General features: G+C 44.9%; 6 protein-coding genes across 8 annotated transcripts; 5 read left to right on the top strand and 1 right to left on the bottom strand.

Annotated features, from left to right (window-relative positions):
* The first annotated feature begins 1,452 nt into the window (after positions 1-1,452).
* LOC102703633 (serine/threonine-protein kinase Nek5) lies at positions 1,453-7,775 on the top strand. Of its 3 annotated transcripts, none has more exons than XM_006645007.2 (15): positions 1,453-1,715; positions 2,052-2,280; positions 2,352-2,418; positions 2,498-2,563; positions 2,648-2,694; positions 2,786-2,831; positions 2,917-2,997; positions 3,077-3,119; positions 3,199-3,248; positions 3,477-3,558; positions 3,627-3,676; positions 4,853-4,926; positions 5,226-5,277; positions 5,369-6,010; positions 6,084-7,775. In XM_006645007.2, the coding sequence occupies exons 2-15, from the start codon at positions 2,183-2,185 to the stop codon at positions 7,506-7,508; spliced, it is 2,823 nt and encodes a 940-aa protein (XP_006645070.1). In that variant the 5' UTR covers positions 1,453-1,715; positions 2,052-2,182; the 3' UTR covers positions 7,509-7,775. The 3 variants fall into 3 exon arrangements, with proteins under 3 accessions (XP_006645070.1, XP_015699157.1, XP_006645069.1); XM_015843671.2 differs by lacking the exon at positions 1,453-1,715 and adding an exon at positions 1,829-1,936; XM_006645006.3 differs by lacking the exon at positions 1,453-1,715 and adding an exon at positions 1,829-1,965.
* Positions 7,776-8,297: 522 nt separating this feature from the next.
* On the top strand, positions 8,298-8,942 carry LOC107305587 (NDR1/HIN1-like protein 10). The gene has a single exon (XM_040529695.1). It carries the CDS (start codon positions 8,298-8,300, stop codon positions 8,940-8,942), a length of 645 nt encoding a protein of 214 aa, XP_040385629.1.
* Positions 8,943-11,095: 2,153 nt separating this feature from the next.
* LOC102722362 (NDR1/HIN1-like protein 10) lies at positions 11,096-12,028 on the top strand. The gene has a single exon (XM_040519922.1). The coding sequence runs from the start codon at positions 11,149-11,151 to the stop codon at positions 11,863-11,865; it is 717 nt and encodes a 238-aa protein (XP_040375856.1). The 5' UTR covers positions 11,096-11,148; the 3' UTR covers positions 11,866-12,028.
* Positions 12,029-12,657: 629 nt separating this feature from the next.
* On the top strand, positions 12,658-13,469 carry LOC102703353 (NDR1/HIN1-like protein 10). The gene has a single exon (XM_040521256.1). It carries the CDS (start codon positions 12,718-12,720, stop codon positions 13,435-13,437), a length of 720 nt encoding a protein of 239 aa, XP_040377190.1. The 5' UTR covers positions 12,658-12,717; the 3' UTR covers positions 13,438-13,469.
* A 1,293-nt stretch (positions 13,470-14,762) lies between these two features.
* On the bottom strand, positions 14,763-15,750 carry LOC102703079. The gene has a single exon (XM_006645004.3). It carries the CDS (start codon positions 15,509-15,511, stop codon positions 15,068-15,070), a length of 444 nt encoding a protein of 147 aa, XP_006645067.1. The 5' UTR covers positions 15,512-15,750; the 3' UTR covers positions 14,763-15,067.
* Positions 15,751-20,936: 5,186 nt separating this feature from the next.
* LOC102702799 (transcription repressor OFP8) lies at positions 20,937-22,216 on the top strand. The gene has a single exon (XM_006645003.3). The coding sequence runs from the start codon at positions 21,119-21,121 to the stop codon at positions 21,791-21,793; it is 675 nt and encodes a 224-aa protein (XP_006645066.2). The 5' UTR covers positions 20,937-21,118; the 3' UTR covers positions 21,794-22,216.
* The last annotated feature ends 933 nt before the right edge of the window (positions 22,217-23,149 follow it).

Here is a 23,149-nt window from a genome sequence, read left to right as displayed (position 1 = left end):
GATTCTCAAAAGTTGAGCATTGTTCACAAGAACTTTTAGCTTATGTAGATTTTGTAAGAGGTTGGCAGCCGATGCTTCCTAATCAGGACCTTAATCATGGACTGTTCCATAGATCAACAATTCCAGACTTGTGTGCTTCGTGAGCTCCACCGATTGAAAAAAAAAGAGCAAAGTATTTTAAGTTAACAAAAATTTTAATATAAATTTTTGGTAGCTTAAGTTACTACACTTTTTATACTGGTATCTTGAGATAATTTTTCGAGAATGGTAAAAAAGCTCGGGGGTAATAGTTTTCAGCCGTATCAAAAATTTGAGCATTTCACTTCAAAAAAATAATTACAAATGGTCATTATTAAATCGATTGGAAAGGTTCTACAATGATGTCCCAGTTGGAGCCGTTCCCGCGAGGCAAAGGGGAAAAAAAGAAAAGAAAAGGAAATGGAGCATTGATCACACGCGAACCTAATAAAAGGAATCAATCATAATATGGTTGGCTCAACGTAGCAAGCAAGATGAAGCATATTATAGGGCACGGAACATTGTGATGTGACATTGCAAACAACACAATGCACAATATATATAGCAAGCTTCCGTTAGTCGCATGCTCTTATTTATGATCAGTTGTGGATGCTGTTGTATTGGAGGAAAAAATATCGATTATTAAATACTCCATATTTGATATTTCACATAGCAAAGCTAGCATCAAAACCAGTTAATGTTTGAGCTTATTTAGTTGATTTTGTGGAGAAAGGTCTTTGCGTTCTAGCTATATTGCAGTCGCTGCGAACAATAATGCAAAAATTAGGTCTAAGTGATTATTAAGTACTCCGGCTAAAAATATTGTTGTTTTAGGAGCATCGAATTTCTTAAACGTTTAATTTAAATACAACATAAATAATACACATAAGTTCTTCTAAAAAATGTTATCATGGTATTATAAATTTATCGTATTTTATAAAATTATTTTAATGTAAAATTACTCGTCGTCGAAAGCTCAGAAGTTCGATCAAAATTGTTTTATTTATTAAAGTACTTAATTCTATCTTCGTCTTAAATATTTAACGCCGTTAATTTTTTTATAAATATTTTATTCGTCCTATTCAAATCTTTTTTTAAATATATAAAGCTATATATGTATAAAAGTATATTTAATAATAAATAAAATGATATAAAAATAATTAATAATTATGTAAATGTTTTAAATAAAATGAATAGTCAAACGTGTATAAAAAAAACAATGGCGTTCGATGTTCAGTGAGAGATGGAGTATTTCGTCTTAAGGGTTGATGCATCAGATACATCACACACAGCGTGGGTGCCGGCTCGTTGGCTAATCACAGCGACTAATCCCTCCGCACATCACTGTTAAGTATTAACCCCCTCATCATTAGCGGCGTCCATGGCGTATATAAGCCGCTCCTTCCCCCACCCACAGTGGCGATTTAAAAAACCAAAAGCACACACGCCAGAACAAAACCGAGAAAGCCAGCGCAGAGGCAAATCAAATCGAATCGCCCAAAGGAGGCGACGAGCCGCCACCACCAGGAGCAGCAGCAGCAGCAGCGAGAACTCTCAGCCCAGGTGCGGCGGAGCAGAGGCGTCGTCGGCGAGCACGACGCCGTGGGGTTCGGCGGGGACCGGAGCCCCACGGCCCGCCGTGGAGCGGCGTAGCCGGAGACCTCCGATCCTGGCCAATGTCGGTGGGGAGAGCAGCGGTAAGGTCCCTGTCTAGGGCAGTGGCGCGCGGTTGGTGGGAACTGTGTGCGGTACCGTTTTGCTAAGCTTCTGGCTTTTTTTTTTTCCCGTGAGGGTGGCTCCTCTTTTCCTGTGCGTAGTACAGACGCGAGAAACGTCGGCCATGGATTTGTGAGGCTTTGACGTTCCTGTTGGTCCTGTTGGATTTCTGCGGTTATTGTTGTCGTTTGAGTAAATTTAGGTGCGAGGATTCTATTGGATGGAACAGGAGTATGTTTTGTTAAATTTTGATGCAAAGCGTATGCTATTGCTGTTCGATTTACGCTTATGATATTTTTTTTCCAATGCTCTTGCAGAAATCGCTTATGGAGTGGAGGCAGAGCTGTTGCGTGTAGGAGATGTGGGGATTGGGTATTGGAGACTGAAGTTCTGCAAGTGCGATTTGCTGCCGTGAAATTGCGGAGGTTGTGTTGAGAGATTGGGAACCATGGATTCACGGATGGATCAGTACGAGGTTATGGAGCAGATTGGCCGTGGCGCCTTTGGTGCTGCCATCCTCGTGAACCACAAAACCGAGAAGAAAAAGTATGATGCGTCTCGTTTTTGATTCTGTTCTCCCTTAAAAGGGAGGTAGTTAACATCTGGCTAGCTTGCAGGTATGTGCTAAAGAAAATTCGGCTCGCTAGGCAAACAGAGCGCTGCCGCAAGTCTGCCCATCAAGAGGTCAGTGAAAATCGAGAAACATTCGGCTTTGTTAGTTCATCGCTCAGTGCTGCATTGAGCAATTTAAAAATATATGCAGATGGCCCTTATTGCTCGCCTGCAACACCCTTACATTGTTGAGTTCAAGGAAGCATGGGTTGAGAAGGTTTGCTCTTGAGGAATATGTACCGATATGTGAATTTTCCTTTTTCTGGCATCTTTGTTTAGCTTATTTCATGGCTTTTAACAGGGCTGCTATGTTTGCATTGTGACGGGATACTGTGAAGGTGGTGATATGTGAGTGTGATTTATGGGTTGGGGCCTGGGGGATTAGTTTTTCCGGTACATTTTCCTTTGACTGTTATCTCACTGCAGCTGTCTCTAACAGGGCTGAACTGATGAAGAAAGCAAATGGAACATACTTTCCAGAGGAGGTACTCACAACTTTTTCAGTCCTTCCCCCACATTCATTGGGGAACAGTATGTAAAAGGGTGCTAACTATTGTGATTAACATTCAGAAACTACTGAAATGGTTTGCTCAATTGGCACTAGCCGTGGACTACCTGCATTCGAACTTTGTTTTGCATCGGGACCTCAAGGTATGTTACAAAAAGCAGTGATGCTTGCAGTTAATTTGTCGAGCAAACAGTAAATTTTTTATCCTTGCCTTTTATGCAGTGCTCAAACATATTTCTTACGAAAGATCAGGACATCCGTCTTGGTTAGTTTACCATACAACTTCAAATAATTCTGGTGTTGCCTCATATTTATGCGTTTAAATATCTCTAGTTTGTTTGCAGGGGATTTTGGCCTGGCTAAGACTTTAAAGGCAGATGATTTAACCTCTTCGGTAACTATCTCTTATGTCATGCACATTCTGTTGCTTTCCTTTTGGAATCCTGCGTGGAATGTTGAAAGACATTTTGTTAGATAATGGATAGAAATCTGGCTTCTATATCAACAACTGGCTTTACACAGCCAGAATGTTGAAACTCATGTCGAATTAATCCATATCATTATTTTAGGTAAATGCCTTTATGTTCTCAAAATCTTGTGTTTTGGCACGATGCATATTTAGGTTGTGGGAACACCAAACTATATGTGCCCAGAGCTGCTTGCAGACATCCCTTACGGATTCAAGTCAGACATATGGTCTCTTGGTAATATTCCCTTGCTCATATGTAGAAGTTTGGAAGAATGAATTTCTGACTGATACATGTATGCACAGGATGTTGTATGTACGAGATGGCTGCTCATCGACCTGCGTTCAAGGCATTTGTAAGTTCTTACCAGATCATATTCCCCCAGGTCACTATAATTACCTAGAAGTTTCTGGGCATGCTAGGGATGAGTTTTGCCACTCTATTTGGATACCTATAAATTATCCGCCGAATGATATTTTAATGTTAATACAAGAGTTAGTCATGTCTCTAATTAGTGTCACATATATTGTGCTCCTACCTTTTTTTGTACTTGTTGACTTATCATTTTTGGACAACCACACAATCATACATTATTCGTCTTACATGCTGTTGGAAAATGTTAAATATATCATGATGCCATTTTTTTATGAGAACTCTAACTTCTAAACATTGACTGCATATATCTTAAGACTAAAGAGAATGGACATATCACACAAACTTCACCTGCGTATGGTCAAATTAGTTATTTTTATTGTGGCACACAACGCACAAACATGATGTGACAAACCAAATAACAATCTAGCAAGCATGACAATATAGATTGTTGGAAATCAGGTGCACTCATTAAATGCAGATAGTTCCTAATGGCTGCCCTAGCCCCTAATAGAAGGATAATATTGTATATTACTGCTTACATGCTCCATTTAAGAATTAAAAAATAATTCAATAAAGAGCATTGAATTCCTCCTTCTGAGGTGCTACTGTGAACTCTGGGCCAAAGACAGTCACTGTTGTATTAGCAACAGTGACTTTTGCAGAACCTCCTATCCTTTTCCTCCTCTAGTCCTCTCTTTATCTCTGTGCATGTGAATTTTCACACACATGCCATATCACATTGTATAAGAGAAGGATGAGTTTCTTTTTCAGGTTCGTAGCATTTTGGATCAGAGTTCTTCATGATCCATCCAGGAAATTTTTTTCTGGACTTATGTGAATGATGTAGATCTTATACCATGGACTTTTTATTTGAAGAGGTCTACTACTCTTTCCTAAGTTTGAATATTTTGCTTTCAGGCAAATCCATTTGCACTTGAACAATTCAATTAGAAATACTGTTTGAAAACCTTGATGAAATTAGTAATCTCTTCAAGCAAATTTTATTGAATGCATAGCTTGTGTTTTCTTTAAAAAATACTATTTTCTTAATAAATATATATGTGTATTCTTGCATAGTGTTTTCCAGAAGGATGGTGTTTAACTCAAAATTGTAAAAGCTCAGTTAATCTTCAATTTATCCACATGTTTGTTTCAGGATATGGCTGGACTAATAAGTAAGATAAATCGCTCCTCCATTGGCCCTTTACCTCCATGCTATTCTTCATCTATGTAAGTGCACATTCACTATATCTGCATTGGTAATAATGTCATATGCAGAGTCTCTGCTTTTCTTATGTTTCTTGTTAAAACAATCCACAATATTCTTCTTCATAGTCATATCTGTTGTTTGTGTCCTTTTTGAAAAAACTAACTCTTCGATTCATTGTCTTTCTCACTTTTCAGTGTTCCAAGTCAAACGATATCTGATAGCAGCTCCATTACACATGATTCCGCCTTTCTATTTTCATATCGAGATGAGATTCTACCATGTGGTTAGCTAAAAATGGTCTCTTTGCTGTTGAATGCAGGAAAACACTTATCAAAAGCATGCTCAGGAAGAGTCCTGAACATCGGCCTACAGTAAGCTATCATGCACAGAGAAACCTCCCTGCAGTACCTGTTTGTTGCATTTACTAGACTTTGACAGTATATGTACACACTTTGTAAACAGGCATCCGAGATTCTGAAAAACCCATACCTGCAACCTTATGTTAATCAATACCGCCCATTTGCTGATGTAGCGCATCCCATTCACTCACTGGAGAAACCCATTACCAGCTCACGAAGCAGTCAGAAAAGCATGTCTGGGAGTCAATGTAGTAGTATTTCTGGAAGTGATATAGACAGCATACAATCAAGTGAAAGGAACACATCAGGACCATCAACGAGTTCCAACAACACCAATGATACTGAAGTTGCGGAAGCTACTGATCATGTGCCAGTGAAAAAAAGTTCCAGATCGGATGATATTAAAAGCACTAAGGAAGCTGTGGGTCCTGAACTAGAGAGACAGGATTCATCTAAATCCATACATGTCGATCAACGACCTAGAAACGAGATAAAGCAGCCAAAAACAATCAAGAAGATACTAACAACTCTAAGAGAAGAGAGCAAGCTCAGGAAAAATAATTCACCTGTTAGAGCTACCCGTTTAAAGCTTTCACCTAGTAGTAGAGAACAATTGTCTGATGATTCAAAGCATAGCAGTGACATCTCCAGTTCAAGATCCAGTGAAGTGACATCACGTGAATCAGCAAAGGTCACCTGTGAACCTGTGAAACGGATGCAGCCATCTCCTCATTTGAAGCATTTGGTGAGGATTGATCTTTTTCTTGTGCTAAACCCACTTTCTTTGTGTTGCTAATATTTCAGTTACTATCTTGCAGTCCCCTATTGTTGAACATTCTCCAAAGGCTAAAATTAAAGAGGATGAGCCGCTGCAGCCAGACCCTGCCAAGAAGGCCATGGAAGAGGCTGATGCAACTGTTGCAAAGGCCAAGAACAGGACACCACCAAGTTTTACTAGACGCCATTGTATCCCCCCTCGTAGGCAACTGGGAGCAGAGAGTCCACTAGATACTGAGACAAAACGAGCTCACAACAAGGTCATCAAGGAGCGCGCAAAAAGTCCTTGCCGACCTATCCATGGTCCAGATAGTGATCTCATTGAGCCTCCAGGATTTCCAATAGCTCCTCCAAGTCCTCTTGGGGGTGTACAGATGAAAGCTGGCAATTCACGGGCAAAATCTGCTCCACCTAGGGCTGTAGCTATCAAAGAAGACAGCAATGCTTGTTCCAGTTCCACTATTGGTTATGCTGAAAGTATCCAGCAGTCTGAACCATCTAAACCGGATGCATCAACACAGTTGGCTTCATCTTGCAAATGCTCAATCCCTGACACTGCCATACAAAAACATGACCTAATAGCAACGACTAGTTCAGAGCTAAACACCACCAGTTTCCAGAAGAGCATGGCTACTAATGATGATGTTTGTGACAACAAAGCCTTGGGGCCATCTTCTGGTATGTCTGAGCAGGTATGTATCTTTAAGGACAACGTGCCCTGCAGTAAGATAGCACCAAGCACTTCCACAGTCACTGTACAGAATGACGAGGATAAGTTTACAGTGCAAGAACTTCTTTCATCCGTAGCAGATATTGCCCCATTTGTTTCAACAAAAAACTATGCACTAGACAAAGGATCCCCTCCTATCCAATCATTGGAGAGGTCATCATCTCCTCATTTGAACCCTCCAATTGAGGATGTCATACATGTCATAAGGCACAGCAGTTTCCGTGTCTGTGGTGAGCAGGCGGTAGCAGAGAATGCTGAAGTGGGAGTCCAAAGTTCAGATGCTGGCAAACTTCTCAACGTGGTGAGAGAAGAGTTGGACACAAGAAGCATCCCGTCAAATAATCTTATGCCTCATAGACTTCCTGATTCTGCTGCTCCCAAGCCCAATGTTTCGGAAAATAACACTGTTAGCCCGAAAACATGTTCGGATGCTGTAAAATTTCCTACTACCCCTGAAGTAAATTCTACTACTACTGATATCAACAACGGGTTCAAGGAGGAGGCAACTCCAACGAAGGAAATACTAGATGTCAAGTCCTTCAGACAGCGAGCCGAGGCCCTTGAAGGGCTCTTGGAGCTTTCTGCGGATTTACTGCAGCACAACAGACTGGAGGAGCTTGCCGTTGTTCTAAAACCATTTGGGAAGGATAAGGTATCTCCCCGAGAAACAGCAATCTGGTTGGCCAAAAGTATTAAAGGGATGATGAATGATGAAGCGAGTCGCAGTTCAATGTGAGTACAATACCCATACGAGGGCATAGCATTGACCATATTACTTTGTTTTCAGCTTGTGCTCTGCATCCCGAAATGTTGTTTGATCACGTCACCCTTATTTACATCATGTGATCCATTGGTCCCATGTTTGCATCTCGTTATTTTTCATTCTTTACGGTACATTTTGTAAATAGTCCAGACTCTCGAACAGAAATAAGACATGCCAAAGTATGATGCAAATCTATATAATCAAGCTAACGGAAGGACTGGTCTGATACGATATTTCTTTGTTTTTGTTTGTGGAGCTCTCCCGAAATCCAGAAAATGTGCAGATCATCTGCTCGCACAACCAGTACATTCTTTCACCCTCCTTTTTTTTAAGTTTTTGCTTATGTTTCTAAGCCAAAATTTAATTTTTTTTACTTTAGTGAGTTGGTTTTGTGGTTTTTTTTTATCATAGTTTAATTTTCATGCTTTGTTTTTAGATCACTAAGAATATATATATAAATATGTTGTTGTTTAACTTTGATGGCCTGAAAAAGAAAGGAATCGCACTCATATCCAGTTGGGCTACAATTACTATGCCTTTGCGCAATTGCGCTTTCCACCATCCGATACCAGCAAACCTGGCTGTCTCTTGTCGCCGTGTTTGCTGCTACAAGCCTCGAAGGTGTCGTCTATTCTTGTCTTGCCTTGGCACACGGATTTCGCATCAGCATCAGCATCAGCCGTCGACAACGTCATCCTCTATATCTCCATTCTCCAGATGCTACCATGTCACGCCACCCCATCTCTGCGTCCGGCTCCGGCCATGTACTCCGGCCAAGAACTCCATGTCGAGGAGCACGGGGGCGGCGCTCCTCCTCCATACCCTCAGGATCAGCGCCGGCCGCCGAGCGCGTTCCGCGTCCTGGTCAGGGCATTCATTGCCGCCTGCACCGTCGTCGTCTTCGTCGCCCTCCTCGTCTGGCTCATCTACCGGCCCCGGACGATCCAGGTGGCCGTGGACGAGGCGACGCTCTCCCGCTTCGCCCTGAACACGAGGGCGAGCCCCCGGCCGGTGCTCTCCTTCAACCTCACCGCCGGGCTGACCATCCGCAACCCCAGCAGGCGGACGGCCGTCTACTACGACGTGCTGTGGGCGGAGGGGTTCTACCGCGCGGAGCGATTCGGCCGGGCCGCGCTGCCGCTGTCGTTCCAGCGCGGGAGGCGATCCGACGCGGTGCGCGCCGTGCTCGTGGGGAGCTCGGACGCGGGCGCCTGGGACGCCGGCGCGTTCGGCGGCGACAACCAGACGGGGGTGTTCCCGGTGGACCTGTGGGTCGCCGGCGCCGTGCGGTACAAGTACGGCGGCCTGATGACCACGTCGGCGACCATGCTGTCCGCGAGGTGCCCGCTCGCGCTGAAGCTCATGGCTGCGTCGAGCAGGGTGGAGTGTACTGTGATCAGCTTCTAGCCTGTTTACCGATTAGACTATTCAGTTGAGAAATTGAGAGCGTGTTTGCTGGAGTGTCCTCGTCGATCCTGGGTTGGAGTCTCTGAAATTCTCGAGGCGGATGCGCGGATGACATGGGCGCCGGATGCGCGCTCGTGGAGCTGTGCCGACCCCGCGGCGTGGTGGATTATGTCACGGAGTGCGATCCTACTGCGGGAGATGTGCACCCGCGTGGGCCGTTGGCCGCTGGCCGCTGGGCCGTCGCGTACGCGTCCGAGAACGCCTACGGATCGAGGAGTCCAGATGAAGGGCCCGTGATTTAGGGCAGGAAATTTTCTGCTATCATACTGGGCCTCGGATAAGTGTGCACCTAATCAATAAACCTCAAACTGCCATTGGTGTGAATCAAATTTTAAGCTTGAGTAACAAACGCAACAATGTTGTGTACTTGTATAAGTGCAGTGATATAAGAATAGTGTTTGTTGAGTGAATGTAATGGAGACACCGCAGTGTTTTAAAGTAGCGGAAGAGGGGGTGTCCATGAATCCATGAGGCATGCCTGTATTGAGCTTCCGTGGCCGGGCGGTACGGCTGACCCCAAAATTTATTGGAAAATTATTATTTTTTAGTTAAATTTAATCAAAAGATTTATATTTTATTTTTAAGCCATAGGTTTAGTAAATTTCCGGTTCCATCCTGTCTAACTGGCCGGAGCTGACTATGTTGTACATTTATACCCGAGTACCCGACGTAGCAGAAATCTACACATATCGGGATGAAAAATAACAAAAGACAGATTTTTGCTACAAGATACTTAAAGTAGGTGTAATTTGCTAGTAAAAATCGTAAAAACGTGACATAGATAGAGGATATCTAAAAAAACTGTTAATCTGCTGAAGACAATTATTTTGTTATTTTCAACCTGAATAGAGAAAAATTACGTTGAAATGATAAAGTTGCAACTCGTACTATTTGTAGCTTTTTAGAAGTTTTCATTTTTTTCCATTGTTAAAATCTCCCAGAGAATTTGAAAAACTGATTTTATATTACACATTATGCACCTCAATCTATTATCACCCCAAGTACGTAGCTACCACACACCAAATTATATCTTCAATCTAGCGTCGGGTTAGAAGCATACGGCCTAAGGGGCATTAATTAGTCTTTTTGAAGAATTTCACTCTCCAACTAGATCAAAAATAATAAAATAAATAGATGCAGTGTCATCTCATAAATTTTGAGGTGTACTCTTGCCCTATCACGTTTGTACCACTAACAAATTACAAACTTTGATATGTCATGCTGCTAAATTTGTTAAAAGAAAAACTCAGTACGACGCAAATCTAAAACATGCTCGACTTTCTTCCCATAGGTCAAGCTTTTTATTTATCTGACAGCATAGGATGGGATTATGAAAATGTTTGCGAATTTGAGCTCACTAGCCTCGGTATTTGGTGGCACGTGGTAATAAACATGGGTGCTTATGCCTACAAAACAATCGAACAGCAACAGTTCAAAGCTGCGGGTGGTGCAAACATGTACTACGAACCCGTAGTTATTAGCTATAAAAATTTAAAAAATAGATTGATACGATTTTTAAGTAATTGTTTATAAAATAATATTAAAACGTATACAATTTAGCAATTCCAGATTATGTATACGGAAAACGAGACAATACACGTATGAAAGGTTGGTAAATAAAAAACACGGCCTACGTGTTTTAGAATTCTGAAAATCTGTGATACGCGGTTGATAGCTTCAGGCCTTTAGACTTTACGAGATGGGGGAACTAAACAATACATAACCTGGTTAATCCATCCGCAGAACGCGTGCGGCGAGCGATCCTAGTTGCTCCGGCGAAATTTCAACCCACATCAGGCCATCGGCCAGTGCCCAATAGCCATCGCAATCGCTGCACGACGCGCGTTCATATGAAACTTCCCATTTCCGTCTCGTTATTACCCTTACCCCGACTTTTCAAGGAGAACACAAGAAAGCAACACTGTGTGACTGGTCAGTCTCCCGCGCGATTGCGCAACCGACTCGTGCGGAGCGCGTCAAGAACCCAGAAAAATGAACGCGCTTCCCGGAAAAGTTCTTTCCCATTCGATCGCAAGCGTATAAATATGAACTGCTACCGGATTTCGTTATTCATCATCACTCATTGAATCTCCCTCTTATAATTCAAGCAGATTAATTGTTCATTCTTCGATCAGTAGCCATAACAATGGCGGCCTACGGGAAGCCGCAGCCGCCGCTTAACGACGCGTACTACGGTCCGGCGATACCGCCGCCGCAGGCGGCAGCGTACTACGGCGCGACGGCTCCCCCGCCGCCGCGCCGGAGCGGCCCGCACCGTCTGTTCTGCTGCCTCTTCAAGGTGATCGCCGTCGCCGTCATCGCGCTCGGCGCCGCCTCCATCGTCCTCTGGCTCATCTTCCGCCCGACCGCCGTCAAGGCCTACGCCGACACCGCCACGCTGTCCCGCTTCAGCCTCAACAGCACCGGCGGCCGCCGCGGCGGCCTCCTCGAGTACAACCTCACCGTCGGCATGCGCGTGCGCAACCCGAACCGCTTCGGCATCAGCTACAGGAACCTCGAGGCGCATGCGTCCTACGACGGCGACCGGTTCGGATTCAAACCCCTGCAGCCGTTCTACGTCGATAAGAAGAGCGACGCCAAGCTCGACGTGGCGCTGAGCGGCGCGGCGCTCGTTGACGACGACGACGTGGAGCGCACGTACCGGAGGGAGACGGCGCAGGGGTTCTACAAGGTGAAGTTGAGGGTGTACGCTAGACTAGGCTTCAAGGTCAGGGGCTTCAGGATGAACAACTACAAGAGCAAGATCACCTGCACGCTGAACCTGCCGGTGCCCAGCTCCGGCAGCGGCGCCGCGTTTGCGGCGCCGACGATGGTGTTCACGAAGTGCGACGTGAACTCTTGACGCCTTGCTCTGCTCGGCTGAAGACGACACGACAATGTCTCATTGCCTCTCATGCTTTATTTAATTTTTTTCCAGCTTGTAGAAAAATTCTTTCGTTTCCATGTATTTATATGTGCGCGAATGAATAAACCGAGCTATATGGGTCTATGCAGAAGATAATTGGTCGAGCTAACATGCTGTTTTTGTGCTGAGATTAAATTCGGAATTTTGGTCAATGCTCCGCCGCATGACGCGGTGAAATACTGAAATGGCAATGGCCAAGTTAAAATGACCAATTATATGGGCTCTTCTGGCCCAGTTTAGAGTAATCGTTTATGGCCATAATTTTGGCCCACCGGCCACCGCGGTGTAGACGCTTCATGTTGTTTCGGCCCACAGAATCACGCGGCCGTTTTATACACAATTTCATCAGTCCTGTTGTGGAACAGGTGGGGCTAATATTCACTCTTTTGTGGGCTATGGATCACAGAGAACCATATCACTATTATCCCTTTGTTAGCGCTGGAAACAAAGACCGGCTAGTCAAACCTTAGTACCTTACTAACTGCCAAGTGTGAAGTGTCAACTGTCAACGTAAGCTGCCGGCCGCCTATTCCTCTCCGTTATTCAACTCTAGACATCTGCACGCATCGCCTGAATCCGTTGCTCCTTCCAGAAACCAGCCGCGGATCACCCGATCCCCCCCGACCTCAGTCCAACAACGCGCGCCAGTATCCCCGAAAAGGCGAAAACAGTAGCCGCACGCCCCTGTTTCGCACCAAAAAAAAAAAAAAAATCCCACGCACGTACATATATTGCTCCTACCTGAGAGAGACCGATGCGCCTCTCGCTCGCTCACCACTTCACTAGCTAATGAATGATCACGCAATGGCGAATCGCGAGCACAAGGTAGACCACCTCGACCAGCGCTTCCACGGCCCGCCCGTGCCCGTTCTCCCTCCTGTCGAGCAGCCCGGCGCAGCGAGCCGACGCGTCGCCGACCCGTACGCGCTCTGCTGCAGGGCGTTCCGCGTGCTTACCATCGTGGCCATCGCCGTCGGCGTGGTGGCGCTGGTGCTCTGGCTCGTGTCCCTGCCCAGCGCCCTCAAGGCCTACGTCGACGCGGCTGAGCTTACCCGCTTCGACCTCGGCAACGACGGGAAGCAGGACCAGCTGCGGTACAACCTCACCGTGGCCGTCAGCATCCGCAACCCGAACCGGGACCAGGCCGTCCTGTACCGGCGGCTGGAGGCGGTGGCGCTCTACGGCGGCGAGAGGTTCGGGTACGTGGACTTCCCGCGGATGCGGCAGGGGCGCAAGAGCACGATGGTGATCCGCCCGAGCTTCCGCGGCCAGGGCGTCCTCACCGGCGCGTCGGCGGCGACGGCGTTCAGGAGGGACAAGGAGCGAGGGTTCTTCAACATCATCGTGAAGCTCCACACGAGGGTGCGGCTGAAGGCGATGATCTTCGTGGACAGCGTCGAGTACAGGCCGGACATGGACTGCTACATCAGGGTGCCCGACCCGAGCAACGCGACGGCGGTGGCGCTGGGGTTCACGGCGACGCGGTGCCATGTGGACGGCTTCTTGTGATGAACCGGACCCTGCAGGCTGCAGCATTGCATTGCACGCACGCATGATGCTTCTCTTTCACAAAAATGGCTAGTTTTAGTTTGTGCTGTACATACTTCAGACTGTTTCATGTGTATATTATCATTTTCGTGATAGCAAAACATAGTTTCATTCGTGACGAATTTAACGTTCATTGCAGTTTTATTTAGTAGTAGTGGGTAGTAACTGAAGTATGCACGTGAGTCAAACCTGTAGCCAAATTTCAAGACTTGTGCAGTTGTACTTGCCGGAAGAGCCGAAGAGACTGGCAAACAGTCCTCTTTCCGGCTACTACGAGGGAGTCAAGCCTGGCTGGCCGGTGCACTTGTATTTGACATTTGTTGGGGTCACATATTTCAATTTGTTACTCCAATAGCTTTTTTGACATCATTGACCGTTTGGCTGTTCATTTTATATAAAAATTTCATGCAAATACATAGAACTCTAAGTTATTTTTAAAGTTTATTTAGCAATAAATCAAATCATAACAAAACAAAACAATTATAAATATATTTTTTAAATAAGATGAAATGATCAAACATATAACCAAAAGTCAAACGATGTTAAATAAAAAAAACGGATGGATTATCATTTTATATCCAAGGCCCTATTTATTTTAGCAAAGGATCATGTCAATGTAGATTATTAAACAAGATTACTGTAGGCTAGATTATTATAAGCTAAAGTAGAAATAAATAACAAATGTAGATAATTATTTTAAAGTATTCAAGGGCATTGAGTGTTTAGCCACCTAATAATCTGAGAAAAGCATATTTGGATGAGCTTAATAGATTATAGTAATATATTATAATGATCATTTTGTTTATTTTGGCTTACTCCAAATATAATAATCCTAAGTTGAATCAAACAAGGCCTAAGTTAGCCATGTATTTAAGAAGAATTAGTAGGCTAGCCCATATATTTAAGCAGCTATATTGGATTTACTTTTTAATAAAAATTTCAACTATTTCATTGGATCGCTTTAATCCCCATAAACTATTTTTTTTGGCTCATTCCCCAACCCTAAACTAACAAAAAAATGGCTCATTTTACTCTTAATAATATTCTCCTTTTGTTCTTTACACAAGCCTCATTTTAAGCTACAAATTTCTAGAGACATAGATGACACAATTATCAAAGTTCATAAATATTTTTAGAAACTTTCATGGTTGTTTGGTTGAACTTTAAAATCTCAATGTTTAAATCATTCTTAAGTGCTTCAACCTATGGAACTAATGATAAAAAAAACTCTAAAAAAACGTTGACACTAAATTGTAAACGTTGACACATTCAATTTTGTACGATGATATGATCTGTGTGTAGTACGATGACGCTGCGCTCAATGACTTAATGTTGAGTGAGATCATCTCACGTATATTTCTAACTAAAGAAATATCTTCTACGAGCAGATAAAACTGGAAAAAAAAATACAATATGGTGCCTACGACGGATAACAGATTAAACAACAAACGATATATCTTGCATGATTTCCTATACCATTCCTGTTTTGGAGTTCCAATTTGTCTACGGACTCGAACCAGCTCTTAGAAACTAGCGGCATAACGAAGTTTTTTTTTTCTCTTCTTTTTAACTGAACGAACGAACAGAAGTCTTAACTTTGCACGGCGACGGATGTCATCTGGAGTGACCGGGCGTCTCTTCGGTCCGGCGAGGTCGCCGGCGTGGTGATTGGCGTCGTGCCCTTCTCCGTCCCCTCGTCTATCGTGGACAGGCTCCTGGCCGGGCCCCCGAACATCCTCTTCCACCTCTCGAGCTCGCACTGGTCGGGCTCCTGGTCGCCCCCTGTCTCGCTGGGGTGGCGCTCCCGCGACGGCCACCGCCGGTTCCTCTCCATGGACGGCCTGACGACGCGCAGCTGCTGGTTTTGCTTGTCATTGAAACATATGCCGAACAGGACGAAGCCGCGGCTGGACGCGACCGCCTCGCGCCGTCGCCACCACCGACGGAGAAGAACGACCACGAGCAGAGAGAGCAGCGCGACGAAGACGCCGCAGGTAACCGCGAGGGCGAGCACCATGCGGGTATCCTCCCCCATCTCCTCGATCCTCCCCTGTTTCTGCAGCAACACTGCGCCCGCGGCTACTCCGAGCGAGGTAGCGCGCCAAAAAAAAAAAGTTGTGGAAGCTGGGAGAGGATTGTATTCTGCGATTGCAATGTCCGATGAGCCAGGCCAGAAGGAAGCAAGTCTTTGCCGTTCGTTGTACAGCGAGGCTGCTAACGACACTGAAAATGCTAGGTTTATTTGTGTCCACAGAAGACCGGAGCTGCGGTAAACGGTTCGACTGCTACTCCTACAGTCCCACTCGTCCGGTTGCACATTCGACTATATGTGCCGGCGGCTTATCCCGTTCGTCAGAAAATAACTTGCGGTTTTTTTAGTGGTTCATAGTTGTACTTCAGTTGAGATCACTTCTGGGTTATCTAAATCGGCTGTTTAATCCCTTTTGTTTTCGTTGTTTTCTAATTTTTTCTGCAGTTCTAAACTTCTGAATTTTACTACATCGGAAAGACCACTCTATCTTTTCACTTCTACTTATAATTATAAACCAAAATTTAAAATTTTTATTTCTGAATTTAAAGTTGATTTTGTGTTTTTAGTCGTATTTTTTTTTCGACCTTAGCTTTTAGCTTGTTATAAAAATTTTATTCACAAATTAGTGATGCTCTGTACCTTCAAATGAATTACTGAACCTGCACGGAGAGTACGATACAAATGCGGAATTCAGAACCATTTACAGAGCCCGTTCATTTTACCAGTCTTTAGATTGACCGCACATGTTCAGTCATATGAGTCAACACCAGCATATCCTTGTCCGCAATAAGCCCAAATGGTCAGATCGAAAGAGACAGCACGCGCTTTGTTTAGAGCAAGTTCATTGTTTCATTAATATAGCCAACTACTAGCTAATTTAATAACCAATTCATACAATAGTTACCTATAAAATATATACCACCATGTCTCATATGTTATACACACATTATGTATTAAAGCCCGTGCCGTAACTGACTACAAATTAATTAATAGTTCACTCCTCTTCTATCTCCTCTCTTATTTTCTTAAAATATGATTATAGCTGGCTTATAGCCTGTACCTGCTCTTAGTCCTTGGGTCCTAAGCCAAGCCCAGATGTTTTCCTAGAGACGTTCGCTAAGGCCCTGTCTAGTTCCTGAAAAGAAAATTCTTGGGTGCCACATCAGATATTTGGTCGGATGTCGAAAAGAATTTTTTGGACACGAATAAAAAAACAAATTTCATAACTCGCCTAAAAACCACGAGACAAATTTTTTAAGTCTGATTAATCCGTCATTAGTATATGTGGGTTACTATATTACTTATGGCTAATTATGAACTAATTAGGCTCAAAATATTCATCTCATGATTTTCCCTCTAACTGTACAATTAGTTTTTTATCTATGTTTAATGCTCTATTTAGATGTCTAAAGATTCAATGTGATGCTTTTAAAAAAAATTAGGAACTAAACGGGCCCTAAGATGAAAAAAGGCCCAAACCCATAAAGATGTTTTTGATAAGGCGTTAGTAGGAATAAGTCCAATTGACTCGCTCTACGTCGGATGACTCGCTCTATGTCGGATATGATTCATGTCTCTGCAAAATCAGGTATAACGACTTCAACTATTAAAATTGTGTAAAACTACTCTCTCAACTGTTTTAAGGCTGGTTTTCATTTACATAGCATACACGTGGTAGGCCTATCGGTCATCAAATGACATGGTATAGATATGGATGCCTTGTTAGTAAGAACTTCCCCCAAAACATCAGACAGAGTTGTTTTGCATGGTTTTAATAGTTAAAGTAGTCGCTGTACCCATTTTTATGATTGAGAGATACGAATCAAGATCTGACCAATGGTTAAGGGAGTTCCATTAGACAGTCCTTAATTTTCGATTTCTGGACGATCCAAGCTGAAGACTTTGTTTTGGCCCATGACGGCTCTGTTTATCATGGTCCACCGAAAGCCATATCAAGGAATGGGCCGGAGATTTGAAGCAAGCCAGTGGCAAACGAACCCCCAGTTTCAGGCACACACAACTTTAGTACTGCGTGCAAATCGGAGTGGTTGCGTTCAACCGGTTGTAAAACTCGGGACGTTATCCATGGCACTCCTCTCACCTCTCTATCTAAAATATCCAGATGGTCGTCGTTTGGGTGATTACGAAAAAAAATAAAACGATATATTTAAAAATAAAAACTAATTTATGAATAGAACTTTTATAAACATGTTATTAACAACTTAAGAGCAAATACGGAAAAACAAATTATGATAAAAAACTTTAAAACTAACTACAAATTTAAGTTTAAAAATGTAAAATTTGGCTTATAACCCTAATCAGAAGCGAAAAAAATGAGATGGTCATTCGGTACGCTACTGTGATACATTGTTCACGGTTTAACTGATTGGGTTCATCGCAAGTACAGCTGTAGCATGTAGTGTCGCATATATTAGTCAGTTAGTGCCTATTTAGAGTTGAGGATCGTATTTGCCACTTGTCCTTAATTACCAACAAATTATGTAGTTAAACAAGCCTTCATAACCATTTGAGCCTTTAGCTGAACTAAACCTGTGTCCTAGCACCGCACCACTAGTCCACTAGGAGTCCACTGGAGTTAGACATGCACTGAAATATTGAATGCGATGTCTTGCCTAGCCATACATGTAGCAGTACCACTGGTACACACTTGCCATTTCAAAACCACAGTAGCATGCATGGCGCGAACGATTAACTACACCGCTCTCCTTGTGTAGGGTGTCCTGCTAATTAAAAACCTGATCCCTATGGCGAGACGATCTGATCAGTATTGAATTCTCCCTCTGTTTGGTCAGTGCATTGGGATCGATTAGACAGGTCTTAAAACCTGACGACTCAACAGCTAGCAGATGGATGCATGGGCTAAACCAATTTGCTAGCCAGACCAGCTAAGCTAGCCCATATTGCCCCTGTTCCCCGCTGTTTCGTTTGAACACACAGCGTCATCGAGCTCCGCGACCGATCGAGCCGCGGCCGACAGCTCCTTAAATTAACCACACGCTCGAGATCACCGTGCGATTCCGATGCAGCACTGGCAAATGAATGGAGCCTTCTATTCTATTTCTCCCTTTGAACTTCCAACGCATGCAGAGATGCGAGAGAGACTGACGAGCTTCGGGAAGATGCGTATGCAGTGATCTGGATTTGACTGCTCGCAGATGCCGTATTGTGCTGCCATGACCTGATTTCTGGAGTACATGAGGTACATCAGTGTAGTACATTGGTTCAGTTAAACTAATCCTTAATTCAGATTTGCACGGTTAGCTGGCAAATTCTTCTGGATCCAGGAATGATTAGCGATTCTCTTGCAGCAGCAGCTGGCCGTGGCACCGAATCTTAGCGCATGCATGTGGCCATGATTAGGGTATTGGCGCGTGAATCCTATCCCAAGGTTTTTACTACTACTTCTCAGCATCAAAAGGAAGTAGAAATTGCACATGGAAAAAAAAGCGATCGATCTTGGTGGAGTGAACAATCCAAGGTTGCTACACTGGTGAAACTTATGTGCTATCCAAGGTTGCTGCAGCTAGCTTTCTTCTCCTTTCGGCCATGGAAAGGAGGAAACAAAATGGTGAGGTCACTGTGCAGCACTGCAGCGGACGCCGTGATGCGCGTGCACACGTACGTTTCCGGCAAATTCTAGCTATGTAGGTGACTATGTATGCGGCAGAGATGAGAGTAGCTAGCTAGGCCGCACTCCATGCATGAGCGTGCAGTTCTAAGGACATAATTTTCCTCGAAGTGCCCAGCTGTGAGATGTGCACCTCATCAATGTTGTAGATTGTGTTCGAGATCTCTCCTTTCTCTCATTTATATGCAGCCCTGCATGCATGCAGGTGCTGCTGGCACATGAACACGCCTTGCAAATCGTCGTTGATATGCAAACTTAACCAACCACCCGGTTTTGCATCATGTACTTATATGTAGTGCCTGACATGATGAGGCACAGATAGTTCAACAAACTTTCTCTGAACTCTGAAGATATATAGGTTCACATGAATGGAAAGGAAGGAAATCTATCCCAGAGAAGTCGACAGGCATGGAGGAAATGTACCCCATAAAGATGTACGTACTCCATATGAACCAGAGTAGATTTATATGCTCTACTGCTGTACACAGTACACGTATCTGTAGTAGTACAGAGTAATCGTTTTGGTGCAGTAGTCCATGCACATCTACGACGTCGTGCTGTTCTTCATTTTGCTCAACAGTGAAACATGATGTACAGTATTGAGTGCTGCAGTTATGTGTGGTATCTATTGCAGGATCTTGGATGCGATTTTCGTCATCGCTCATTGGTGCTTGCAAGCCTTTGCTGCTTGAGTTTTTACCCCTCTCTACTGTATTCTGGTTTTGTCCTGTAGCACCATACCCTTACTAGTACTCCTGCAAGCCAAATGCGGCTATGGATTATTTTACAAAGATTAATCACCATTAGAACCATAGACCCTGTTTTCAAGGAACGTATTTTAAGCCAAGTGGTGAGATAGAAAACAACCAAAAGATCACTCACAGAGAAGGCAAGCATGAGCTGAGGCTGAGCCAGCAGCATGGCCAGCTTGTCCTCACATGGACAGCTAGTCAACCCCAACAGAGCGGACTCCCGTCCTATTATCGATCGTGCCAAAAAAATTTACCCCATCCATAACATGTATCATCAGAGCATCCAGCAGCACATCTATTCCATTCTCCATCCTAGATATAGAGAATAAAGAGTAAAAATTAAGCTCCAGCAGAACATCTATCTCATCATCTATTTTTGGACGTCATCTGCATTAGGAGAGAGAAACTTTATATTTGAATGTTCTCTCTATTCTTCTAAAGAGATATGGCGGATGTCATATATAAATGATCTGCTGAAATATAAAGAGATATGAAGAATAAAATAATTTTAAATAATCATAATATGGATAACGAAATTTAGATAAGCTACTGGGATGCTCTTATCAGTCATCATCTCTCCCCTACACTCCAGCTCAGAATTTACCGCACAAAAATTAACCACCCCGTCCAGTCACACCAGCCATAGGCATGCATGCTATGCTTACAGCTTACTACATCTGCAGCTCTCCTCTCTGACATGATCCGCCCCCAGGGATTCAACCTGAACATCTTTTGCACCCATGCATGAAGAAGTGCCATGAAACCATTCACCCATACACACCCCCACACACATTGGAGTAGCACTGGACTGGACTGGACTGTACACATGTTCACATATCTAGCTTTCTCAGGTTTCAGCTTTCCCTCTTGCACTGTCCAAGCTTATTTTTACCCACACACTTGCCCTTACACCTCTAATTATCCCCTTCACATGCTCGCTCTCTTCTCCCGCCTCACTGTTTATGTCGATCTCTCTTTACTCTTCATTTAATCGTTGCCTCGCGCTCTCACATGGCGCCCCATTAATATATAGCACCACTAGCTAGCTCCTCTTCCAGCTCCAAGCTCCAAGAACTCACTCTCTCCGAGCTCGCTCTCACTGTCTCACACGTCGCTCTCGCTGGGATAGCTGAGTTGCACACTGGCTTCTGCAGTGTGCAGAGTGCAAGGCTTTTGAGCTTGGAGGTACACTAGCTAGTGGCATTGTCCATGTCGGGCAGGTCGTCAAGGAGGGGCAGCTTCACGCCGCGGCAGCCGCCAGTGGTTGAAATCGGCTGCAACTGCCGCCGGCCGAAGCTGTTCTCGATCTTCTCCTCGTCATCGTCCTCGTCGTTCCGCCGCAGCGGGGGAAAGCCCAAGTCGCCCAACGCCTCCTCCACGTCGACGACGACGACGGCGTTCACGGCCACAACCGTGGGCGCCGGCACGGCCACCTCAACCGACTCCTCGTGGGGCCCCGCGTCGTTCACCACCAACTCGCTGTTCGAGGAGCCAGCGGCGCAGCAGGAGCAGGAGCAGGCGGAGACGAGGCGGAGGAGGAGGCAGCAGCGCCGGCGGCGGAGGCGCGCCGCCTCCTCCTTCGCCCGGGGCGTCGAGGGCGGCCACGACGAGCAGCAGCTGCAGGAGCAGGCGCCGTACCGGCGCGTGGCCAAGGAGAGCGTGGCGGTGGCGGTGGAGTCGGCGGAGCCGTACGAGGACTTCCGGGAGTCGATGGTGCAGATGGTGGTGGAGAAGGAGATCTACGCGTGGGACGACCTCAACGACCTCCTCCATCAGTTCCTCTCCCTCAACTCGCCGCGCCACCACCCTCTCATCCTCCACGCCTTCGCCGACCTCTGGACTCGCAACGGCCTCTTCTCCCCGCCGTCCCCATGCCAGTTCTAGCCAAGTTCAATGTCAAGTTTCAGCACGACGCCATGCATGCATACCATACTGCCCGAATCGATCGTGTTAACTACTAGCTATAATTAGTTAAAGTTAATTACCAGTGTCGACAATTCTCACTTGTTACCGGCACTATCGATAGCGCGTGTCACTAGTTTGTTAACTATCTACATGGTGTAAGTTCATGGCTGGGAGGTTATTAACAGAGATCCCGGCGAGATGTTGTGCATTTCCAACGGTCTTCGATCTGCTGAACCTAACCTAAGCTCAAAGGCCGTGTAAATGCAATATTAATTAGCTTCAGCTTATGCTTGATGTAATGACACGCCATGTCCATGTACGTGATGTAATGATGCGCGCGCATGGCACCGTGTTGTTGTGTAATGATAAAGACTACTTGTGTTGTTACTAGTACATCCTACTTCTCCCTAACAACTTAGCTGAGTGCACTGGTCACGTACTGCTCGCAGACAGTAGTACTGGAGCTTGCTCGTCTGTTTTTTTTGTTGCGATTCGATTGCACGACAGCATGACGCTGTCCTGTCCATGCATGCACGCGTTAGCGTTCGGCCTGTCCATCTATAGCTCGTTGTGCTTGTGTGTTGCGCGTATGTGTTTTTGCTCGTTGTGCCGGCCCGACCGCTTTCCGTTTCGTGTGGAACAAAGCTGGGCGTTAGCGTATGCGCGAAGTGGATGCGACTCGCGAGCCGTGGGGCTAGGGGCCAGGGCGAGTAAAAAGGCTGCCGCTGCGATGCTGCTTGTTTCCTTGTGGGGTTTCATCATTCGCGCTGGCTCGGTGTGTTCAGTTGTCTCGGTGTTGGGGGGGGGGGGGGGGGGGGGGGTGTGGGCGCGTGACAAGCTGACGTGCTACTGTTGCGGCGGGTGAGATTTGATGGGAGGAGATGGCGCCCGCGATCCCGACGTACGGCTGCACACCGTACCATGTGGGTTTCAGCGGCAGACGCACAAGTTTTACCCCTGGCCTCTCGAGTCCAAAAGGTATCTCAGCCAAGCGGTCGAACCAGGACGCCCTGGTTACGCACTTGGACCCAAGCGACCGAGCCCAAACAAACAACAGCTCTTTTTTCTTTGTCACGGGTAAGATTGTTTATAGGGTTTTCGGCCGTTAATAGGGAAGAAGCTAGCAGCCTAGCACCATATCTTTTCGTTTATACTTATTTTATAAACCAAAATTTGAATTTTTAACTTTAAATTTAAATTATGTTTTAATGTTTATCGTAATGTATTTGTAACCTTGGCTATTAGATCACTAAAAACACATATATAAAATTTTTTGTACATATATAAAATTTTTTTGTTCACAAATTAATTTATTTGTAAATGTGCCATTTGACT

The sequence above is a fragment of the Oryza brachyantha genome, chromosome 1, assembly GCF_000231095.2.
Source record: "Oryza brachyantha chromosome 1, ObraRS2, whole genome shotgun sequence".
Taxonomy (NCBI): domain Eukaryota; kingdom Viridiplantae; phylum Streptophyta; class Magnoliopsida; order Poales; family Poaceae; genus Oryza; species Oryza brachyantha.
Note: the sequence above shows the minus strand (reverse complement) of the source record. Positions and strands in the feature narration are given on the sequence as shown.